This window comes from Numenius arquata, chromosome Z, assembly GCF_964106895.1.
Source record: "Numenius arquata chromosome Z, bNumArq3.hap1.1, whole genome shotgun sequence".
Classification (NCBI taxonomy): Eukaryota; Metazoa; Chordata; class Aves; order Charadriiformes; family Scolopacidae; genus Numenius; species Numenius arquata.
Window position 1 is genome coordinate 26,480,048 of NC_133616.1, and position 20,933 is coordinate 26,500,980.

The 20,933-nt window shown below is 42.0% G+C and overlaps 1 protein-coding gene across 1 annotated transcript in view; it reads right to left on the reverse strand.

The window, feature by feature from the left end:
- Window positions 1-141: 141 nt before the first annotated feature.
- PDE8B (phosphodiesterase 8B) overlaps window positions 142-20,933 on the reverse strand; it is a 76,307-nt gene continuing 55,515 nt past the window's right edge. Inside the window, exons 11-22 of the mRNA XM_074166927.1 lie at window positions 16,190-16,241; window positions 13,116-13,193; window positions 12,115-12,191; window positions 10,878-11,042; window positions 10,038-10,083; window positions 9,466-9,601; window positions 7,485-7,683; window positions 6,294-6,511; window positions 5,202-5,337; window positions 2,490-2,657; window positions 776-905; window positions 142-257 (exon numbers count right to left, since the gene is read on the reverse strand). Of these exons, the coding sequence (XP_074023028.1) occupies window positions 142-257; window positions 776-905; window positions 2,490-2,657; window positions 5,202-5,337; window positions 6,294-6,511; window positions 7,485-7,683; window positions 9,466-9,601; window positions 10,038-10,083; window positions 10,878-11,042; window positions 12,115-12,191; window positions 13,116-13,193; window positions 16,190-16,241 (1,521 nt within the window). The remainder of the gene's footprint in view (window positions 258-775; window positions 906-2,489; window positions 2,658-5,201; window positions 5,338-6,293; window positions 6,512-7,484; window positions 7,684-9,465; window positions 9,602-10,037; window positions 10,084-10,877; window positions 11,043-12,114; window positions 12,192-13,115; window positions 13,194-16,189; window positions 16,242-20,933) is intronic.

Consider the following 20,933-nt stretch of genomic DNA (forward strand, 5'->3'; position numbering starts at 1 on the left):
AAGTGATGAATAACATATCTCCTTCTTGCCATGCAGTCTTAGTTTCACTGGAAAGGAAACACCATCCCTCTTGTAGCCAAGTCAGTAAGTGATTCACAGTGAAACTGGTAGATCAAGAGGTCTGTTTTTCTTGCCTTAGTGTCAGTTGTTGTTTTCTGAGGGGAGCCTGAGACTCTTGCACTTCAACTCATCCAGTGTTTTCCAGTGTTTGTAGTTATTAGCCAGGTGTTGCATCAAGACAGGCAGATGTGCAAATGCTGAAATTAACAGGAGAGTTGTGCTATGTGTACAGAACAGGCAGAAGAACGGCCCAACCTCGTCTAAAATTAGCATTCTCCTAATCTATTTTGTTACCTAATGCTAAAAGGGGGAAGATTTTTTTTTTCAGTCTGTTTCAGGCAAATCGCTTTCTTAATGTATGGTGATTTTATTAAATTATGCTAATGCGCAACCACTGGGGTCTCAGTTTCTGCTATTCAGAAGAAAAACATTGCTAAAGGAAAAAAAGATATAGATGAAAAAAAGCTTAGTTATAAGCCATTATTCCTTCCTTCTTTACCTAGATTGTCTGGGAAGTGCTCAATTTTCATAAAGCCAGTGGTGTCTGCAGTGAAATGGGTTTCAGTAACATCATTGCTTAGATCCTGTGCTGTACGGCTCGTGTATGGGTACAGCCTCTGTAAAGAATGCACTCAAGGCCAGTTTGAGATTATTCATTTTAGCCTGTAGAAATCTCTGCCTTGGAGCAAGGAAGAAAAAAAGCAGATGTACTTACCATCCCACGCATCGAACATATCTGTTATAAAATAATCAATGAAGGAAATTTGAGACTTGGGGATGCTGCAGGTGTTTCTATCAAATACTGGCATTACAACAGGCAGACCCTGTCTCTTCTCTTCATCAGTCTAAGAAAACAAAACTCCAGTTAGCCCCTAGAGCTTTGCTGGCTTTTGTGCTGGAGTAGCAAAGGCCAGGGGATTAGATGAGTTGCAGTAGGAGACTTGAGACAAACCTCAGAACCCCTAAGGTGAACTGCCTTAGTTTCATGTGCTTTATTTCATCTGGAACAGGGACTGAAATCAACATCTCTTCCCTTTCACAAGTACTCTATTACTGTAGTGCTGTGATTGCTCTTGGCTGCAGCGAGACAGAGCGCTCTAATCTGGTGATTAGGGCACACCAGCTAAAAATGGAAAATGGGGTTGCAGAGTCCTTTAGCCAAGGAGAGGTTTGAGCTCTCCTTTTCCCACATCTCTAGTGGCTGTTTCAAACCATTTGGCTTTTAATTAGGAAGGAAGTTGGTGTTGTTGCTTCTTCTGCTCGTATCGGATTATAAAATGAACGGAAGTAAGGCTATGGCTTTCAACTCTGTGCCCGCAACTGAGAGGGGTCTGGTTTTGTTGCGCTTGGTACAGTGGAGGAGTCACCTCAATAGTCTTAGAATTTAATTACAAAAAAAACCCCAAACATTTTAAGTAGTACAGGCAGCACCTAATGCTGGAACTGGCAGCAGAGCAGTTCCCAGAATTACCAGATGAGGTGAATGAAGAGCAGAACAGTTCTCAGCACCTCGCATTGCTGCAGGTAGGCTGCAGCAATTGCCTAAGACTGGCAATTTAAAGCTAGCTTATGATACTTGGACTGCTAGGGAGATGCAACCTAAGTGATCCTTACCTAGGAAGTGATCACATTTATTCCTTATGATTAAAATGAAATTCAGGCATGTTGCAGGCACTAACTACTGTTTTCTTTCAGTAGTAACTAACTATCACGTGTATGATTTGAGTTTGGATGGTAGGCATGCCCGCTTTTCTGTCTGCAGTCATAGCTGATGATTTCCACACCATTAGTGACAAACAAAAGCTAAGAATCTATCAGTTGTCCAAATAAAGAACTGTAAGAGTGTTTCACTTTCAGGAAGCTGGTGCATTTGTGTTAGAAAAAGTGAATATTAAGAAAGGAAGTTGAGCTTCCAGTTCTGTTTGGAGAGTTCCCATGTGATAGACATTTACAGTGCCCACACGCTGGCATTAGTGGCCTGAACACCGTCTGCCTACCATGACGAGTTCAGGTGCCATCGCAGAAGAGGAAGGGCCAGCCCGATGGTTCAGCTGAGGGCTTCGTCAGGCACAGATCTTCATGCTCTCTTCAGGGAAGATATTGTGACTAGAAGCTAGAATGGTGGCAATCTTGAATCTCAGCCAATTAAATTGACTGAGGTTAGTCAAATCATTTTGGTTTGGCCAGATGGAGAAAGTTGAAAGTGTAAAACCTACTTTCCACCATTCTGTACTGCAAACTTCATGGTAAGCAAACTAGCTAACTTTGATGGGGGTGAATTCTCTGCGTGAAAGTGAGGGGCCAGTTCTGACTGGGGACAAAAACCTGGACTCCACAGGGATGCCAGGCAGACCCTGTACAGAACAGTGTACTAGGCAATGTGCACTTTCTTACATAACATAATAGTAAAATTATAAAAATATACATACCTGTGCAAAATATTCCTCTGAAATCCTCCCTGCCCATTCAATACATAGCTCTAGGGGGCGACATGGATTTGCTACATCCGCACATTTAATCATCATGCGCTTGATCAGTGTCTGGTTATCTGGAAAATTCTTTATGTTGGCTGTACATTCACAGTCGCTGCCTTCGCTCTGTAGAAGAGAGTTGGTTACAGGGGCCGGTGCCAGCAGGAGCGAGGGCATCATTATCAGCTCTACTGCACCTCGGCAGCAAGCAGGCACTCAGCACGATGCCTTCTCATTTCACACAGAGCACCAGGAATTCGGAGGAGAAAGTGATGTCTGAGGACAGCAGCCTTGCTGAGTAACTAATGATAGCCTTATTACAGGAGACAGTTGTGGAGATTCTCAGAATTAAAAGCAAAGTTTGTGAAATAAAGGAGTCACAGGCTCTTTATCAGCTAGAGTGAGTTACCCTCCTCTGCATCCCAGCCATACCCTCTTGGAACAGGACCAGGGTAGAGGATGCACCCACTGACTGCAAGCTGGTAAACCATCCTCCCTGCTGGGTGTTTAAATTTGGGAGGGCTAATGGCGGGGGGCTGCTTCATTTAGGTGTGTTTCTGGAGTTTGATTTTCATTCCTAGATGAGAAAACTGAGGCAGGCACAGGTGGATGAAGTGACTTGCACAACGATTGTTTCTTTTACAGGCAGAAAGGCAGGTCTGTGTCATTCAGCTCTAGTATGTTTGCAAATAAAACTGCTGCCTTTGTGTTGTATTTTGAGCCCTTAGCCTGGAATACTTGTTGCTCTTAAGTTACGACCTAGGATGAAGTCTCAGATAATTTATGAGATTAACAGTAGAAAAATGCAGGAGTGGCAGGCTGACCGCAGAAAGTCTCTCTTGCTAGGCAGTAAAGTACCAAACTGCTTATTGACTGCTCTGGAGAGCAGGTGGAGGGGACAGAGTAGTTGTTACAGGTCTGCTGTGGCATCATCTTCTGGGTCTTGAACAGTTTAGAAGGGCACAGGTATATTATGTTCCTTATTGAGTAATAAAAAGCCTCCACCTCATCTCACCATGGCATTAACACTATTCTCAAAATAATGTATTTTTGTAATTATGGCCTCCCTTCACCGCTAAATTCAACTCTTGAATCAAAAATTGAACATAAATACTTTTTAGGACCACAGCTAAATTAATGTCTTCATGGTTTATGGGTAGATAGTTTGCAGTTACTCTTGCCAATTCAGTCATTAATCTTCTAACTTTATGTTTAGCAGTTAATATTTTTTTCGGCATAGGTAGCCCAGCAAAGAGCTGCCAAATTAACCCTGCTCCTTAACTGCTGTTCAAGATCAAAAATAGGAAGAGCCACTGTTAACAATAAGGAACAGAAAAACCTAATACTGGGAAAATATACAAGTGGTTCTGTGCTCCACTTTTACCGCTCTCCAACTCTTGTACATTTTAAAATAGTCTCTGCTATAAACCAGTAAGATAAAGGAGAGTGTGCTGAAGACAATGTCTTCTATAGATTAGGAAACCTGATTACAGTAGAATGTATGGAGAGCATTTGAAAGCACTTTAGGAAGTGCTGGAACAAATGCATTCCTGGGATAAAAGGGAGCCCCCCCTGAAATGTGTTCAGAGCTTGGAAACACCATGGTTTCAGTGAGGCTTGTGAATCTAAATCCTACACACCAATGTGGGGGTGCCAGAAAATGAAAGAGATTTTAAAAAGGCGGAGATGGGGTAAAAATTTCAGAAAAATGCTTAGCCTGTCAGAGGGAGAAATGAAGCACTGTGAGAAGCCACATTTCCTAGTGACACCGCAGAGGGCTTTTTTAGAAAGTGCTGGAGCAAGCTGCTATCTGGTCCACATGTAAGCACAGAGAAACCTGAGAGCAGGTCATGCCATGCCACCCACCAACGTGGCCTTTCTGTCCAGTTATGGAGAACTGACAGAAGCTGCTTTTATTTATTTTTAATATCACTGACTGATTTTTTTTCAATGTTTCTAACAAAGCATTGTTTTCACTAAGATGTGATAAGATTTTCTTTGCTTAGGTGAGTAACACTCCCCTGGAGAACCCTGTCAGTCACTGAGTGCTCAACCTGGAAAGGTGACAAGGGACGGTAAAGAGGGGGCTAGGCTGGGAAACTCAAAGGCATCTTATGAAATATACCCTGGGTGGCTATGGAGCATTAGGGTGTACAACTGATGGGAATAAAGTTACATCTTTTGGTACAGTCTTTTGGTTTGGACATCTCTTGTACAATCAGGAATGGGGATGGGGTGGAAAAGAATGGAGTTATTCCTCATGGCTTGAAGACTCCAGACACAAAACTGCCAGGGCAGTTTCCTCACCTACAACCCCAGGTTTAGGCAAATCCCACTGTTTGGAAGCGGGACTGTAGGCACAAGTGTCGGCCTGATTCCATGCACAGAATTTTGCATGTACAAAAGCACCCAGCCGCGTGCTTTGTGAACAGCAGGTGGCTTTGAAACCAAAGCTTGTAAAATGTTTAAATGAGCTAAGGGCAGAGACAGGCTTAGGAAAAAAGAAAAGTATTTTTTCATACTTTGAGGTGTGAGGTCACAAATCCGTTTGTGTGGTTTGGGTACTACCACACTGCAAATTAATACAATGTGAATGAAAATGCTACTTGAAGATATCTTGGAAGAACTTCACTGAAATGTATGAAAGCATAAAGTCCTGCAGGCACTTACGTGTGAGCTGGTCTCCTCAGATGCCATTGGCTTGTTGATGCTGTTCACAAATTTGTTCACGTGCTCAAAGTGCTTCGTCATCTCTGTTGCCAAAACCATATCAATAATGGCCTGGCGCAATGTCCGGTAGTGATTTCTAGGAAAGAAAAATATTTCCTGCTCACAAGCCTGCCAGGCAGACCTCTGTCTTTTCCTCACTCTTGCCCAGACAGCGCTGCAAAACACTGCTTGGGTGCTCAGCCACATAAGCCAGCTCCTTCAGAGCTATGAACGATCTAGGATTGGAGGAACGGACTAGATCATTCCTCTCTGGGTTCCTCCAGCTCTAAATTCCTGTATTGCCTTTTTTCTGTTATTTTTAACTAATGAAAACCAATCGCCTGAAGTCAATAAAACTTTACAATTTGATTTCATAATGCTGCAACACTAAGACACCTTGTCCAGGAATGGTACCAACACATTTCCATCTCACTGTGTATTAACTTGGAACTCAAATCTCAGGCTTTTCAAAAAACAACAGTGTTGGGGGTATGTGTGTGTGTGTAGAGAAATGCATTACTTGTTTGGGGTCAGGTCCTTTCCCCTTCAGATCCCTTTCCCTCCCGTCCTGTCCCTGCAAAAGTTCAGATGATGCAATAGGAACTCCCAGGCTATGTGCATGCCCAGCAGCAGGGTTCCTCCAACTCTCCCAGAGCTTCAACTCCCTCCGCTACTACCCCTTTCCATCCCATGTGAATGCAGCGGTGCCAGCAAGCATGGGATCACATGTAGACACAGCATGCATCATCTGGCTGCAACGAAAAGGCAGTGGGTCAAGATGCAGCCTTGGGGCTGCCAACTAGACCATGCTGATGTAATCTATGAAAGATTATCAAACATCTCCTTGTGCTTCTGAAAAATAGAAATTGGAGGTCAGGGGGGAAAAATTAAAGCCTTTTAAAAAATCATGTCTACATAGGATTCTGGAAGAGGTTAAATATTAATGCCTCCATATTTTCTTGTTTAGAAGGTAGGCTCTCAACCTGCCGCAAACTAAAATCCACGCACAAGGAATCTACACACACACACACTCCCCTTCTCCAGCAGACCCACCTATCAATATTCTTGAAAATGTTGCATTTGCTGTCTTTAGTTGTAAGCTGAAACGCTAGTGCAGTGTGATGACTCTCTAATACAGCTGTATCGTTGTAAAGGACAGCCAGTTCGCTGCCTGCATTGCACAGGAAAGAGTTGGTCCGTCCAGGGTGGTCTACATCATGAATGGTGGCAGCTATTAATGCAGCCACCTCATCTAAATGGTCAAGGCTTCCCTACAGGAAGAGAGAAAAATTATGACATGGCACAGAAATTACACTAAATAATTTCTGATCATTTCCAGGTACTCACAAATATGCAAGTGTAAGCTTGAGTGCAGGGATTCCACCTCCTTGCAATTGTTTTCTACTCATTCCACCCACAGATTACCTGCTCCAAAACTCCCCCTCCTACCCTTACCCAAACCCTCTTTCCTTAATGAAACTTTTTACTGTGCTGTCACCTAAGCAATATCTTTGGATTAAAACCTCTAATGGTGGATGGATCCTCTAGTGGTGTCCTTCTACTTTGTGTGGTTGCCTGAATGCCTCTGTACTGACCCTGCTCCTACACAGCTTGTGTGTTTTAGGAGAGCATGGGGTAGGATAGGATAGGATAGTTTTCAGTTGGAAGAGACTTAGAACAATCACCTAGCCCAACTGCCTGGCCACTTTAGGGCTGACCAAAAGTTAAAACATTTTGTTAAGGGCATTGTCCAAATGCCTCTTAAACACTGACAGGTTTGGGGCATCGACCACCTCTCTAGGAAGCCCATTCCAGTATTTGACCACCCTCTTGGTAAAGAAATGTTTCCTTATGTCCAGTCTAAACCTCCCCTAGCACAGCTTTGAATCATTTCCACATGTCCTATCACTGGATACCCGGGAGAACCAGCAGCTCCCTCTCCAAAACTTGCACAAAGCTTTATTTAAAGAGCTGTTACTAACAGCCAGTTTCCAAGAGATAGGGAAGAGCCAGGTTTGTCCCCCCTCTTGTTGCTACTTAAAAATGTAAATTCCTTATGTGTATAAACAGACTTTAGAGAAACTGTGTGGGCCTGTGGGCATCACAGGAAAAGACTTCAAGGACAGAGCAACTTTATGAAGTCAGGACCATTATTTAAGTAGCCATCTGACTTTTGAATGACACACATAAAATGGTAAACACACTAAAATCCTAGCCCAAAGGACTACTAGGTGCTGGTTATACCTTAACTCTTTCCTTCCCGAGAAAGAAGGCGGTAGCATGCAGGACATCAGCCGCGTGTGTGGAGTTGTGATATGAGTTGGAGGAGTGGTAGTTGGCTTCAATCACCTGCAGCCATGCTCGCAGTGTTGCTTCCGAACAGTTTAAAAACTCAGAGACCCCAAACCGGGCAAAAACTTTTAAGCCCAAATACACTAATGGCCTGAAAAACAATAGAAGAAAAAAGCACAGCTGTAAAATAGGAACTTCTGATGTTCTAAAGAGTGGTGGGTTTGACAAAAAAATCAACAAGACCTTAAAAATAAAAGGCAGGGGGGCACATGGTAAACATTTTTAAATAGCACATCTATAAACTCTCAAAAGCCTGGGCAAGGTTACAGATTATTACATCTATCACCCTTTCAGGCACTACTTTAATGTTTTGTAGGAATGGTGCAGTTCCACAAGAGTTTCTCCAATTGTTGTGGCTTCAGGAAAAAAAATATCTTAAAAGCTCAAGTCTTTTGTGTTTTTAGTATCTGTCAATCAATCAAAAATATATATTTTTTTCTGAGCAGAAAAAGCAGACTTTGAGCATGACATGGGCATGTCCCAAAGGCTAAAAAGCCCTAAGACAAAAAACATCAAATGTTTACTGTTTCAAATAATCCTGTGACTTTAGTGCGTCCAGATTTCTACTTTCTGACTATTTGAAGTTGGCGATATGCAAAGTATATCAATGCTTCTCAGAGCAGCTTTTAGCAGCAGATTACTATTTCATGTGAACTCTTCTAGCTTTTGGAAGACTGGATCACTTTCTAGAGCCGAGGCAGGAATCTGCCTTTGGTAACCCCTATGCCTTTTGAATTCGAAATGCCAACAGGCAGCGGATAACTCTGCTGTGCATGTGGGGGTGTGGGTGGGTGGTATGGGCTGGACAAAACAGAAATAGCGTGTTCTGAATCCTACCAGCAATGATGTCCCAGCTGGAGAGGGAATTTGATGTCTGGTGAATGTAATGCTGGGGAGGATCGCAATGACTCTGTGTGTGAAACAGTAAGTAGGGTAAAATTCTGACCTTGGTTCCTGAATCCAAATCTACTCTGGGCTGTCATTTACTCTGTGTTGCCTGTGACAGGGTCCTATCTATCTATGTATGTATGTATGTATCTATCTATCTATCTATCTATCTATCTATCTATCTATCTATCACATTTTTGACTCCTGCAAGATGATCTACAGGGCTCCTGAGCTGAGAAAGGCATTACCAAAAACCAATCTGCAAAATAAAACCAGGCAAATGCAAATTCCAAAAATGGCCATTTGCTTCAAACAGAGTACAAGAGAACCGGTAGTCTCTCCAATTCTTTGCATCCTGAAATGAAAATCACCGTTCTCTGTGGATGACATGTTTGGTTTTGTGGTCTGCATGACCTCAAAACTACCGGTGTCTTCTTTCATTATAAGCTTGAAAATCTCAGGCTTTTGGTCCTATCACTGGTTTATCTTCCATCCCAGGTTTTTATCCCTATAATCAAAAGCCGCAGTTGCCTCACAGCTTCCTAAATCATAGGGTGATTTAGGTGAGGAAGGGCAGAGGTTTGCTTTTTCCAGCATGACCATTTGCGCATCAGCAGGAAAAAGGGGCATCTGTGGGACATCCAGCATGTAACACCACCAGACTGTGCCAAACATGTCACCTGAACAGAGTGGATGAGAGTCAAACAAGGTAAAAGTTGAACAGGAAACAATCCTAGAGGGCTGCAGACACTGTCAGGGAAGACAACAGTCTGCATGGGGCTCTCCGTGGCCTGTGAGTGCATCTTGGCCATGGTGTGTGCCTGGCCTGTTAAATGAGACAAGTGGTATCAACACACACACAGTAAAAGAAAGACACCTCTCACAGGTTTGCTGGGTCTTGCTTTGGTTTTTCCAGACCAGAGTGTTTTCTGCTATAGCTCCTCAACAACCTTTTTGCAGGCACCCAGGGAAAGGAGTCCAGTACCTTTTATTTGTAACCGCCTCCAACTCAAAAATATTGAAGTCCCAGCTTTCCTCATTATCCAGAAGCTGTGCAATACAGGGCGGAACATCATTGATGGTGTTTGGCACTGAAAGGTGACTATGGCTCACGTTCGTATCTGTTGAAATGGAATTTGGGAATTACAACATTTCTGGATTATTTCTCTCTCCAAACATGCAGAATTCCATTTTGACGACTCTTTTTCAAGAAAAACAACTCTTTTCCTTACATAAAAAAGTCTGTAAAAGACTGCAATGTATATGGTTTATATTATTACAGAGGATTTGGACAATCAAAAAGATGGGTGAACATTTCTTTTGAGTGACCATTTAGTTTTTTCCTGGTCTGAATTTCTACATTTTGAAATATGTTATTTTAATTACTTGAACCTGCCTCAACTCCAAAATGGAGGCAGCCTAGCACTTGTTCTGCAGTCACTTGGACAACCATTTCCAGGGACATACATCCCACTGCAAATTAGCCTGGAGCTCTATATCACAAGCATCTACAAAAGAAGTCACACGTGCAAAGGGAAGTTTAAAATGGTGGCTTACTCTTAGAAAACACATACTCGTTTCCTGACAGTCTTCTCAAACCATCCTGAAAAAGCAAGTTTATTTTAAGTTTTAGGCAGAGTATCCATGCATCATTAATTGCAAAAACACTACGTGCACTTTAGGTAGTATTCCTGGGTTTTAAAAGCACTGCTCCTATTGTAGCACTACAGGACCCACCCTTTTTTTAAGGTCTTTCGAACAGACCTGAAAGCATCTAAGGAATGCTAGTATGAGATCTCCAGAAAGGATATTATTAACTATACAGTGTATTGCCCTCCTGGACCCTTTCATTGACACCTGCTGGATTTCATCATTCAAATTATCCATTATCATCTCATCATCTCTTTTTTTTTTTTTTTAATATTAATTTAACAAGGATTAGTTCAGTGTATTCTAAAACGTTAGGTAAACCATGATGAAATCTAGGCAGTTTTTCTCTGGCAGATTGCGTTGCTGCTGTACCAGGACCAAAGTCTGAACCTGATTAAAGTAACCTCATCCTTACACTGTACTAGCTGCAGAGCAATCCCTCTAGTCCCATCTAAGCTTCTAGGCTTTCTAAAAGGTATCGCCTTGGGACAAATGAGATTGGATGATACAGTTTCTAGTGTAAACATGTTCACTTATGCATGAGGGTGAACGCACCCAATGGACTGAGCATGGCCATCTTATCACATCTTGGTGCCTATTGTTAGTAGAGAGGCCAAAATACTTAAGTGAAATGGTGATGAACTATGAGTCCCCTTCCCCCTGCTTATAAAATTTTAGCAAGCAGAGCAGTGAACTGTGATCTAGGACACTGGTAGCAGTAATTTCATGTTTACTAATTTTACTCACAGTCATCAGACCTCCAACAAGATCACTTGTGTGAGGATCTTCATCTTTGGTACCCAGCTGAGGGGAGTAAAGTTCTGTTGTCCGGAGGATTTCCAGAACTCTGTCCAAGGCCTCTGCTACTGTGATGGGGCTGTTTTCCTGGGCAGCATTAATTATGTTAATAACCTGAAAGTAGATTAAGGAAGCAGGCGAGGAAGAGTGAATGGCACTTTTGTCTTTTCTTACTACAAATTATTTATTCTTGGCCTGATTATGCTACTTCCCATTTAGCAAATGCTATGTAATTCCCCCAGCCCTATAAGTACGACTCTGAAAATGTAAATTTGTGCTCTGATTTCCTGGTATCCACCTGCTATTTAGAACCAGCAAACTCCTGGGAAGTGAAAGCAGAAGGCTGTGAAATATCTGAAATATTTGCAGGTGCGTAGACCAAAAACTAGCCATGTTCCAGTCCTTCAACATAGCCAGGGCTGCTCAGAAGCAATCCTTCAGTCCCCAGAGGAAAAAAGCAAACAAACAAATTCCTGGATGTGACTCAGATATCCTGATAATGGATGTAAAAACCTTAATTTTCTCAATGTGAAGGGAGAAAGCCCCAGTGCTGTCTTCTCCAGCAGCCAGAAACTGCTGCGGGGACACCACAGGCCTCTCTACAGGGTATGCTTAGGGAGAAGGAAAAGGAAAACAGGCAGGGTGGTGCTGGGAAGTAAAGAGTTTGATGCCGGGAAGAGAGGAAAAAAATGGTTTGAGGGTATGAGATGGCAGGCACCCTGTTTTGTGGGACAGGTGATTGTGCAGGTGGTTTGCGACAGCAGGGTTTGTATAACTTGGATAGTGAAGAAAAGGCTGCAGGAAAGTGAAGGGACAGAATATGGTGCAGGTGTTCCCTTCTCTGCATGTTATCTTACAAATACCAACAGTAAAAGCAAAGGTGAAACTGGAAGCACATGTCCTTCCACACATGCAGAGCCCCACAGCGCAGGGTCCCTTCCTGCCACAAGCAGTGCATCTAGCAACGACATCCTTTTATTGTTTTGAATATTCTTTCTTGTGACTGGGATTTGGAATGAGATGATGAAATGCAGAAAGTGGTAAGAAAAAACAAAATTCATTTAAATTATTCTGTTAAACACAAGTTGCAGGAGCCTCCTGGCTGCCCTGCCACAAACTCCGTACTTCCCTATGAGAGCAACTCCAAATTCTTGAATTTGTGGGAAAGGCAGTACTCAGGACTCACCTTTGTGATAGGAGCTTCTATTGTCATTGAGTGGATCCTTGCCATGGAAGAGTACCGTCGAGTCTGTAAACTTGGAGCTGTCGTTAGAGAGAGCACCGTTAACATGCTGCAGGGACTAAATCAGATGACAGCATTTAAAGAGTGCAGAAGGCTGTCACTGGGGAAAAGCAAGAAAAAATCCAGCCTCTTCTCCCATTTCTCCTGTATCTCCTCTCCTGCAAGTTCTTGCTTTACTCTTGAACTTCTTGCACTGTTGTCTACCTCCTTTGCATCCAGCCCTCAGTTCTGCTGTCAGTTTTTCTGTCCATCAGTCACTTCAGCTATACTGAAATGAAGCTATACTTAAGCTATATTGTACTTCATGCCCAGTAGCTGCCACTCACTCTCTCTTTGTTTGTGATGGATTTCTGCCAGACATGGCTCCTCCTGTGCGAGTGTGTATGTCTGTCTCTCATCTCAGTGATACATCTGCTCTAATGAAACCCGTTCCTGTTTCCCATAACCTGTGCTTCTCTCACTACCTCTTGGGGCAGAAAGAAATCTCTGCCACCAGTGGCCTAGCCCCAGCAAGCAGTCACAAGTGGGATCAGGAGCAGAAGTACTGCTCTCAAGTAACCAGCAGCAACAGGTCTCTTCATGTCCCACACTAATGAAACCAAAACACTGGTTTGGGAGCACAAGCAGCAGCTTTCTAAGATCTAGCTGGAAATAATGCTTCACCACGCACCCTTTTAGCAGGCTCCCCCCATTCTGCAGCACAGCCTCTCCTCCTCCCTGTGAAGGTACCACCCGCTGCATGCATTCTTTAGTGATGCTGGTACTCATGCTGGGGCATTGTTTTTGCAAATCAAAGAAATTTTACAGCAGTTATAAAAACTGGAGTAATCTCTGTTGGATCAGCTGTAAATCTGTCTGGTTCCTCTTTTCATTCTCTGTTTTTATTGCCTAGGGCAAGTCTTTTCTTTATTTATAACGTCATTTTTGGCACTTTACTTTCTTACCATCACTACTTTGAGATGTTATTGACTTAACATCAGTTGAGTCTTTCCTTTTGTTCTTGCATTTGAAGGAATGGGATTCTGTAAATACAAAACAAAAGCTTTAAAAATGCATTAAGTAAGATCTCTACAGAGCCTCCTCCATCTAAAATTCTGAACATTTAATTAAATGATCTTAGTGATACCACATAAGTGGGGGAAATACTGTAATCTGTGCACATCAGAACAAGGGACTCAGTGTTTATCAATTTACAGCAACTCGTCTAAAGTCACCTGGAAAGCTGTTTCGCAAAGAAGTCAAGACACTTTATGGAACAGGGGAGTCGCTTCACCTGACTTTAGCTCCCTAAAAGCAGCAGTCTTTCAGGCTGTCTTTGTCTAAGGTAGTTGTCAAAGATCCTGCTGTAGGAGAGATGTCTCAGGCAGGTGGGTTGAAGCCCTTCTGCAAGTCCCTTTTGCTCTCCACCAACCGCTGAACAAGCCTGAGTTTTACTGCCTCAAAATTTAGCCAAGTGAGAAAAACCCTGTCTCAGTCTACACTCTTTCAGCTCAAGCACAATTCAGACTCAGACAGCTTTTGCTTTTAATTGCAGTAATTGTTTGTACCCTGTGTTTGAGAAAAATCCAACATTCTGAGAATGATTATAAACAGTCAATTCAGCTGCTGTGAAAATTAACCACGCACCAAGCTGTCATTCTTGAAATCGCCATTTGCTAAAGCAAGAGAAATTATCATATCCAGACAAATGCAATAGCTGGATGAAATGCCTGGGGAAAGCCTCAAAAAAACCCCACCAAAAACCCACCCAAAAGATCTGGTAAAATTTCATTTTCCTCCAAAACATTACAGTCTGCACTCTCCCTTATGTTTAAAAACAGCAACTGCACATCCATGCACCTCTTTGCAAGAGCCTCTATAGTACCTATTCCCAGAGTATCTGAAATGCCACTCAAAGATCAGAGACCCCAGCAGACTTTCAAAAGGAGATAACCACCATGTGAAGAATGAGAAATGGCATAAAACTGATCTTCTCAACATAAGGACCAATTTGCATAACCATGTTACAAGATAGAATATATGCAGCCTGTCTTTAGTGAAATAAAATGTTAGTATGCAATTCTCCAGAATTAAAATATACCCATCTCAAAAATGGCCGAAATACAGTTTCTGTCTTAATTCTCTTCTTTACCACAGATTTACAAGACAGCTTGGGTATTTTTATGTTTTTGTAGTCCAGACTGGAGAAGTGAAAAGCATTTTCCTCTGTTGACGGCTAAGAGTGGAGAATAACTAAAGCATATTAAATTATTTTATTTATTTATTTGGTAGGGCTCCTCTTTCAAGCCCCTTTCCTTTAACATTTGGAGGAGTTTAACATGAGGCCCTAAGTGGAAGCAAACATTTACCATAAACATAGCTGCAAGTGGCAGTAGTAGACAAGACAACTCTCCTTGTATTAAATACCAACTACAAGTTGGAAACTTTGCTAGTGCCACCTACAGAATCACAGGTGCATAAAAGCTACTCTATGCAATGCTACAATTTCAGCTGAAAATATTTAACTGCCTAAATAAAAAAAAATTTCCTTCACCTGGCGAGCAGAATGTTTCCCCATCCAGATATATTACAAATCACACCATCACAAACAGTACAATCCACATGGATTGTTTTTCTGCCCTCATGTTTTTCTCCCCTCATGCCCTCATACTGGTATATGCCCACGGCTCTGGGAATTTATTCTTGGAGCACAACCATGGGCTGCGGGGAAGGATAACCTACATCACAAACACTTGACTCTAAGGTTGCCTGCTTTCACTGCAATCATCTTCATGGCTTCATGGGATGTGGCTTCCCAGTCTTGCTGAAATCTGTGACAGCAATGAGCAAACCTAAATGCCTCACATAATCTGTAAAATATATTAGTAAGCTAGTAACTATGTGCTAACTAGTAATACATGTTCAGCTTAATTCACAGATGCTCTCACCTTCCCCTGTTTGCAAGAAAGAAACAGCAAGAAAGAAAAACTGCATTTATTACAGGGACACACGAGCAAAGAGTTTAACACATGATGGGTCAGTTCTGATGCAGCAATGGTAATGAGAGCAGCAAATGGCATATATTATCTCTTCTCCCCCCTGCCCATTATTATGTGGCATCACAAAGCTCTACGATGCTTCTATGTATTCTTCTGCTACTTGAAACAGTAGGGGATATCAAGCAGTCACTTCCCATGCTCTTGGTATGTTAGATCCTCCTCCTGTGTGAAAATCAGAAGCTGCCTGACATTGCACGGCAACATTGTCCAGTGTTTGATAGCGGGAAGGGCCCCGGCTCCCAGAAGGTAAGAGGGCACGAGAATCTGTTCACTCAGAATAAGAGAGCAGTGCTGCATCTGGCTCTGATCACTAGAATCACAAACTTAGAATTGGCCTCCAGTGCCTCCTTCTTCAGGGAAAATGATTATTTCAAACATTACACAGCATCAGAAGAAGAGATTATCCCCCTATACTTCACACCTTTAGTCCAAAGCTGTCTGCAGAAGTTGCTGAGAGCTTGAATGCACTGTCAGCAAGCAAGCAAACCTGGCCAAGACGCAGGACAAAGATTGTGCAGACATGCTGCAACAGCTCAGGGCTGACTGGACATGATTAGCTCTATCCTGGACACTGCAGTCTCAGCCCTGTGCTGGGGCCAAACCAATGGCCTTCTGACAGGTCCTAAAATTGGAAGCACTAGGACAGGTCTGGCATGAATCAGCATAGTTCCACATTGATTTCAAACAGAAGGTTGTGCCAAGGTACACCACCTTCAGGATCAGACACAGTGTTAACACAACAGAGAGCAGTGCATCTTTAGTCAGAACGCATGGCAAGAGCTCTGCACAGGAGATTGAATTATTAATGATGATTACAAATCCAATTGGTGGTGTGACATTAGAGCAGCTGGCATCCATCGTTGGCCATCTGCTCTGACCACTGACTCGACAGAGGGAAAAGACAGCATTTCAAACCAGCAAAGCACCCGGCCACCACCTTAAGCACAGCGGTATATAAAGGTAAATTATAGTATTCTAACCTGACTGAGAATTGTCTTCTGTGTACTTCTCATCACGGTGACTTTTGTAGAGCTGAAGATACACCAAAAGTAAAATATATATGTAAGGAAAAGGAATACAAAAAGATTTTAAAAGGTCTACATTCCAACATTTAGTGTTCAGTTATTTTGGTTGTAGTTATATGTAGAGAAATAATATGAAAGTAAGCAGATATGCAATGCAGGAAATCACAGATACGATAGTGCTTTTAGGTACTAAGTTCCTGTTCAATGTCTGTGTCTGCAAGAGAACTGATACTCATTTTTAGACAGTGTTTTAAGTGCAATTTGCAAATGAACCTGAAAGATTCCAGGAATAAAACACAAAAAGAAAAAAAAAATCCTAAAATGTTCATTTTTTTCCCTCTGTACAGTAATTTAAAAACCATTTTCTTAGTACTATCTAAGCTACTTTATCATGCATCCTTTCGTGAGTCACAGATAAACTGGACTTCAAAACACCCAGTTACGAAAACTCCAGCAATTGAACGATAGAGGTAGGTGTCATCCATCAGAACTTTCTTTATTTCCAAGTAATTTTTAATCATTCTCATGAATGAAAAAGTTAAATACAAAATCTTAATTCTTTATGCTTCTGAAACATCTTGGGTAGATCCACCGATAGATATTTCAACCTTTCTTAGAATTTAAATGTCATATTTCATCTTAAAGTTTGCACCTATTTCTTGGTCTACAATAACACAGATGAAACACTCCTCTGCTTTTCCATCCTGCCCGGAAACAAAAGCACAGTCTATCCAATACATGACAGTTTAATATCTGCTAATTGTTTCAACCCCCCGATCCTTCATTACATGGCCACAAGAAAGTATTTTGCTGCTAATAGGAAAAATGAGCAGAACTTTCGGTTCCTTAAGTCTTCCTTCTAAACTTAGCACATGAAAAATTTAGGTATAACTAACAGAGATGCTGAAAATGACTAAAAAGAACGCATTGCTTTTTTTTTTTTTTTTTTTCAACTGTATTCACTAGAGAAGGTATACATGCCCTCTACTTCAGATGAGTAAACACTTGCTTGACACTGCACTTACACATTATTCATTATGCATCATATTTAGGAGTCCAGTACTGTCATTTAATCTATGGTGAGTGGCCCCTCTCATCAAATCCACCACCTGCCTATAGCAAAGCACTAGATTGCATGGAAGCATGAAATCCATGGTTGCAACCTGTGAGTTAAAAGGATAGTATGGCAAGTTGCATTTATGCACTTTTAGTGTCCATATAATTTTGTGACTGTGCACGCGGCATGGTCCTTGCAAGGTTTATTCAGGAAAGGAAGGAAAGGAATGACACAAATTCTCTTTTCCATCATTCTTGCATACCTAGGTAAGTTATGAGGGCAGTTACACAGTTAATCTTGGGCCAATATGTTCTTAAGAGGATAAACACCACCTCTGTTGTAAATTTATGAATGTGCAAACACTTGACTCTATCCTGCCATGTCTCAAATTGGCAAAGGCAGCATTAATCATTACCTAGGCTTTAGCACACGGGAATAGTCACATGAAAGTCAATCCCCATTCATATATCTTCGCTGTAAGAATACTTGATACGCTCTCAGATGTATTCTTTTTTCTCCATGAACAAATCTGACATGCTTAATTTTTGTATGTTATAAATCTGGCACAGAAATCCATGAAGGCTCTTACACAGTGATTCCTAATCATACTGTGATATCCCTTACAGAGGCTGTCAGTAATGACAAAGAACATGTCTACCTTTTTTATGGTGAAGCAATGCATAATAATAGTGTGAGGATGTTTCTAAGTTTGCATACAGTGTCTGAATGCTGAGATCAAGCCATTTAAAATTATGTTGATGCAAACACCAGACATTCGCGTCAAAATTTGAATCATGACAGCTTTTACTGCTCTGTAACTAATTACTTTGTTCAGTTTCCTTTTATCCTTCCATAAAGAATTCACTGTGGCTGGAAAACAAACCCAGTACTTTTTTAGGCAGAGAAAAGTTCTACTGTTGCAAGTATTCAGGTATGGATTTTAGGAAAACTTCAATGTCCAAATGTTAATCAGGATTGATACCATCACACTAGTATTGCTAAAAAAATAACTCTAAGAAGTCTTAGGGATGTAATATAGATATTCCTATATGTCGTCTAAAATGAAAACAAAAAAACAGCCAACCCTAAACAAAAAAACCACTCAAAATCTCAAAATCCCAAAATTCCAAGGCACTGTTTGAATTTTTCATACAACGCGAGAGCATCTGGTGCTCTACTACAGGCAGTAATACTCCCACTATACAAGTGAAACAGAATAATTACCTAGTTCTGTTGAATACACCTTGTTTTTTTCCCAAACGGACCTTAAATCTCCACAGACCATGTTTTCTGTTAGGCTGTGGGTCTTTAACTTTCGTGGTAGATCTCTACATCTGTGCAGAACCCTTTGAAGGCCATAGCCCTGGGCTCACCAAATATGTAAAGCTCCCCAGACCTACAGCTTATCGCGTTAGTGCTTAATTTACCAATGGCTGCTCATGAACCAATACTAAAAACATGAATTGTTGATGCTTTCCAAAAGTGGCAGTAGTACAGAGAATATGTACGTGGCCTTGGACACAAGTCCCTAACTAAAATTTGTTACTTAAGCTTACTGGCTTAGGCAGCCCAATGAATGGGGCACTAAAAAACAGAAAAGAGAGGAACTTTTATCAACTATTCCTACTGCTGCTTTTTACAGATGGCTGCAAGTTTGTAATTGGTTTGCACTGATTGTCTTGTGCTAAGAGTATCACATCCACACTTCCCTGTGCCGGTCTTTCAGCTGTGTGTATATTATAGAAAAAACATTAAATTGTATCTCACTTTCAAATCAACATCAAAGCAGCTATAAATTCTGAATAACAATGATGAGTTTTAAATAATTAATTAAAAAGAAATACATGTACCCTTAGCACTGCTTCTATTACAAAACTCTCTTGTACTCTAGCTTGAACACTTTAAGACATCCTGCTACTGTAAATGATACTTTGCTGCTAATACTAATATCCACATTTTAGTTCAAAGCCGAGGTCAGTTTAAACTATTTTGAGCCTTGTTTTTCAGTGTCAGACCTTCAAACTTCTTTCAAAAGTTGTACAGACTTCTCCCTTGTTACTACCTGCCCCCACAAAAACTTATGCAAAAGAGATGGTTTAAACAGTCCAATTTTACAGAATACCACCTATGAACTTCTTCTGATAGTAGAAGTTTTCCATTGTTGTGTAAATATTCAGTATTGTTATACTGGGGCAATTAGAAATAGTAGTGACATTCTAAATACCTTTTATGCGCAAGAGTCTTTACCCACATCATGGATAAAAGCACAGATAAAGTAAAATTCTAAACAAACCAAGATACATAGCCACTCCCCTAAAGAACATGGAAGCATATCATGTTTCCCAAGCACATCCTTGGTCTAAAATATTGCCAGCTACTTTCTGTCTCACCCCTGTAGATCACAGGCTAAAGATAGATTTCACTCCTTTGCTCGCAACAGTCCAAAATTCCACAGTCCATAACTTTGGGTACTTTAATAGTGGGTTGGCCTATACGGCACCAGGCTTGTTGACAGGAAATGGAAGATGCCTCTCCCAAAGGAAGAATATTCTGGCCCAAGAGATTGCGGGGTTGATTGACAGGTCTTTAAACTAGATGTGAAGGGGGAGGAGGGTGATAACATCAGGCCTGTCCTTGAGGCTCCTGAGGCAAAAGGAATCCAGGAAACACAGATAAAGCACCACAAAGGAAGGCCACCTGAAGAGCGACACAAAGGAAATGGAGCCATTCCAGCTAGTAAGTCAACCTCATTGGGCGCCCAGCTGAAGTGCCTTTACACAAATGCATGCAGCGTGGGGAATAAGCAAGAGGAGTTAGAGACGCATGCACGCCTCCAGGGCTACGATCTTATTGGCATTACTGAGACGTGGTGGGATGGCTCTTATGACTGGAGTGTTGGAATGGAGGGTTACAGACTCTTCAGGAAGGACAGGCTGGGCAGACGGGGTAGGGGTGTTGCCCTCTATGTCAATGACCAGCTGGAGTGTGTCAAGCTCCACCTGGGGATGGATGGAGACCCAAAAGAGAGCTTATGGGTCAGGATTAAAGGGAGAACAGGGGCAAGTGACGTTACAGTAGGGGTCTGCTACAGACCACCAGATCAGAGTGACAGGGAGGAGGGGACCCTCTATAGGCAGATAGAAGCAGCATTGCGGTCGCACACCCTTGTCCTCATGGGGGACTTCAACCACCCCGATAGCTGTTGGAAGGACAACACAGCAGGGCATGTGAAATCCAGGAAGTTCTTGGAATGCGTTAATGATAATTTTCTTCTTCAAATGATCGAGGAGCCAATAAGGAGCTGTGCTGGACCTTGTCCTTACCAACAAGGCGGGACTTGTGGGGGATGTCAAGTTCAAGGGTAGCCTCAGCTGCAGCGACCATGAAATAGTAGAATTCAAGATTCATAGGAAAGCGAGGAGGGTGTGCAGCAAGCTCACTACCCTGAACTTCAGAAGAGCAGACTTTGGTCTCCTGAGAGATCTGATTGGCAGGGTAGTGTCGGAGAAAGAACTGGAGGGGAAAGGGGCCCAAGAAAGCTGGTTGGCATTCAAGGATCGCCTCCTCCAAGCTCAGGAGAGGTGCATCCCAAAAAAGAAGAAGTCAGGCAAAATAGCCAGCAGGCCTGTGTGGATGAACAAG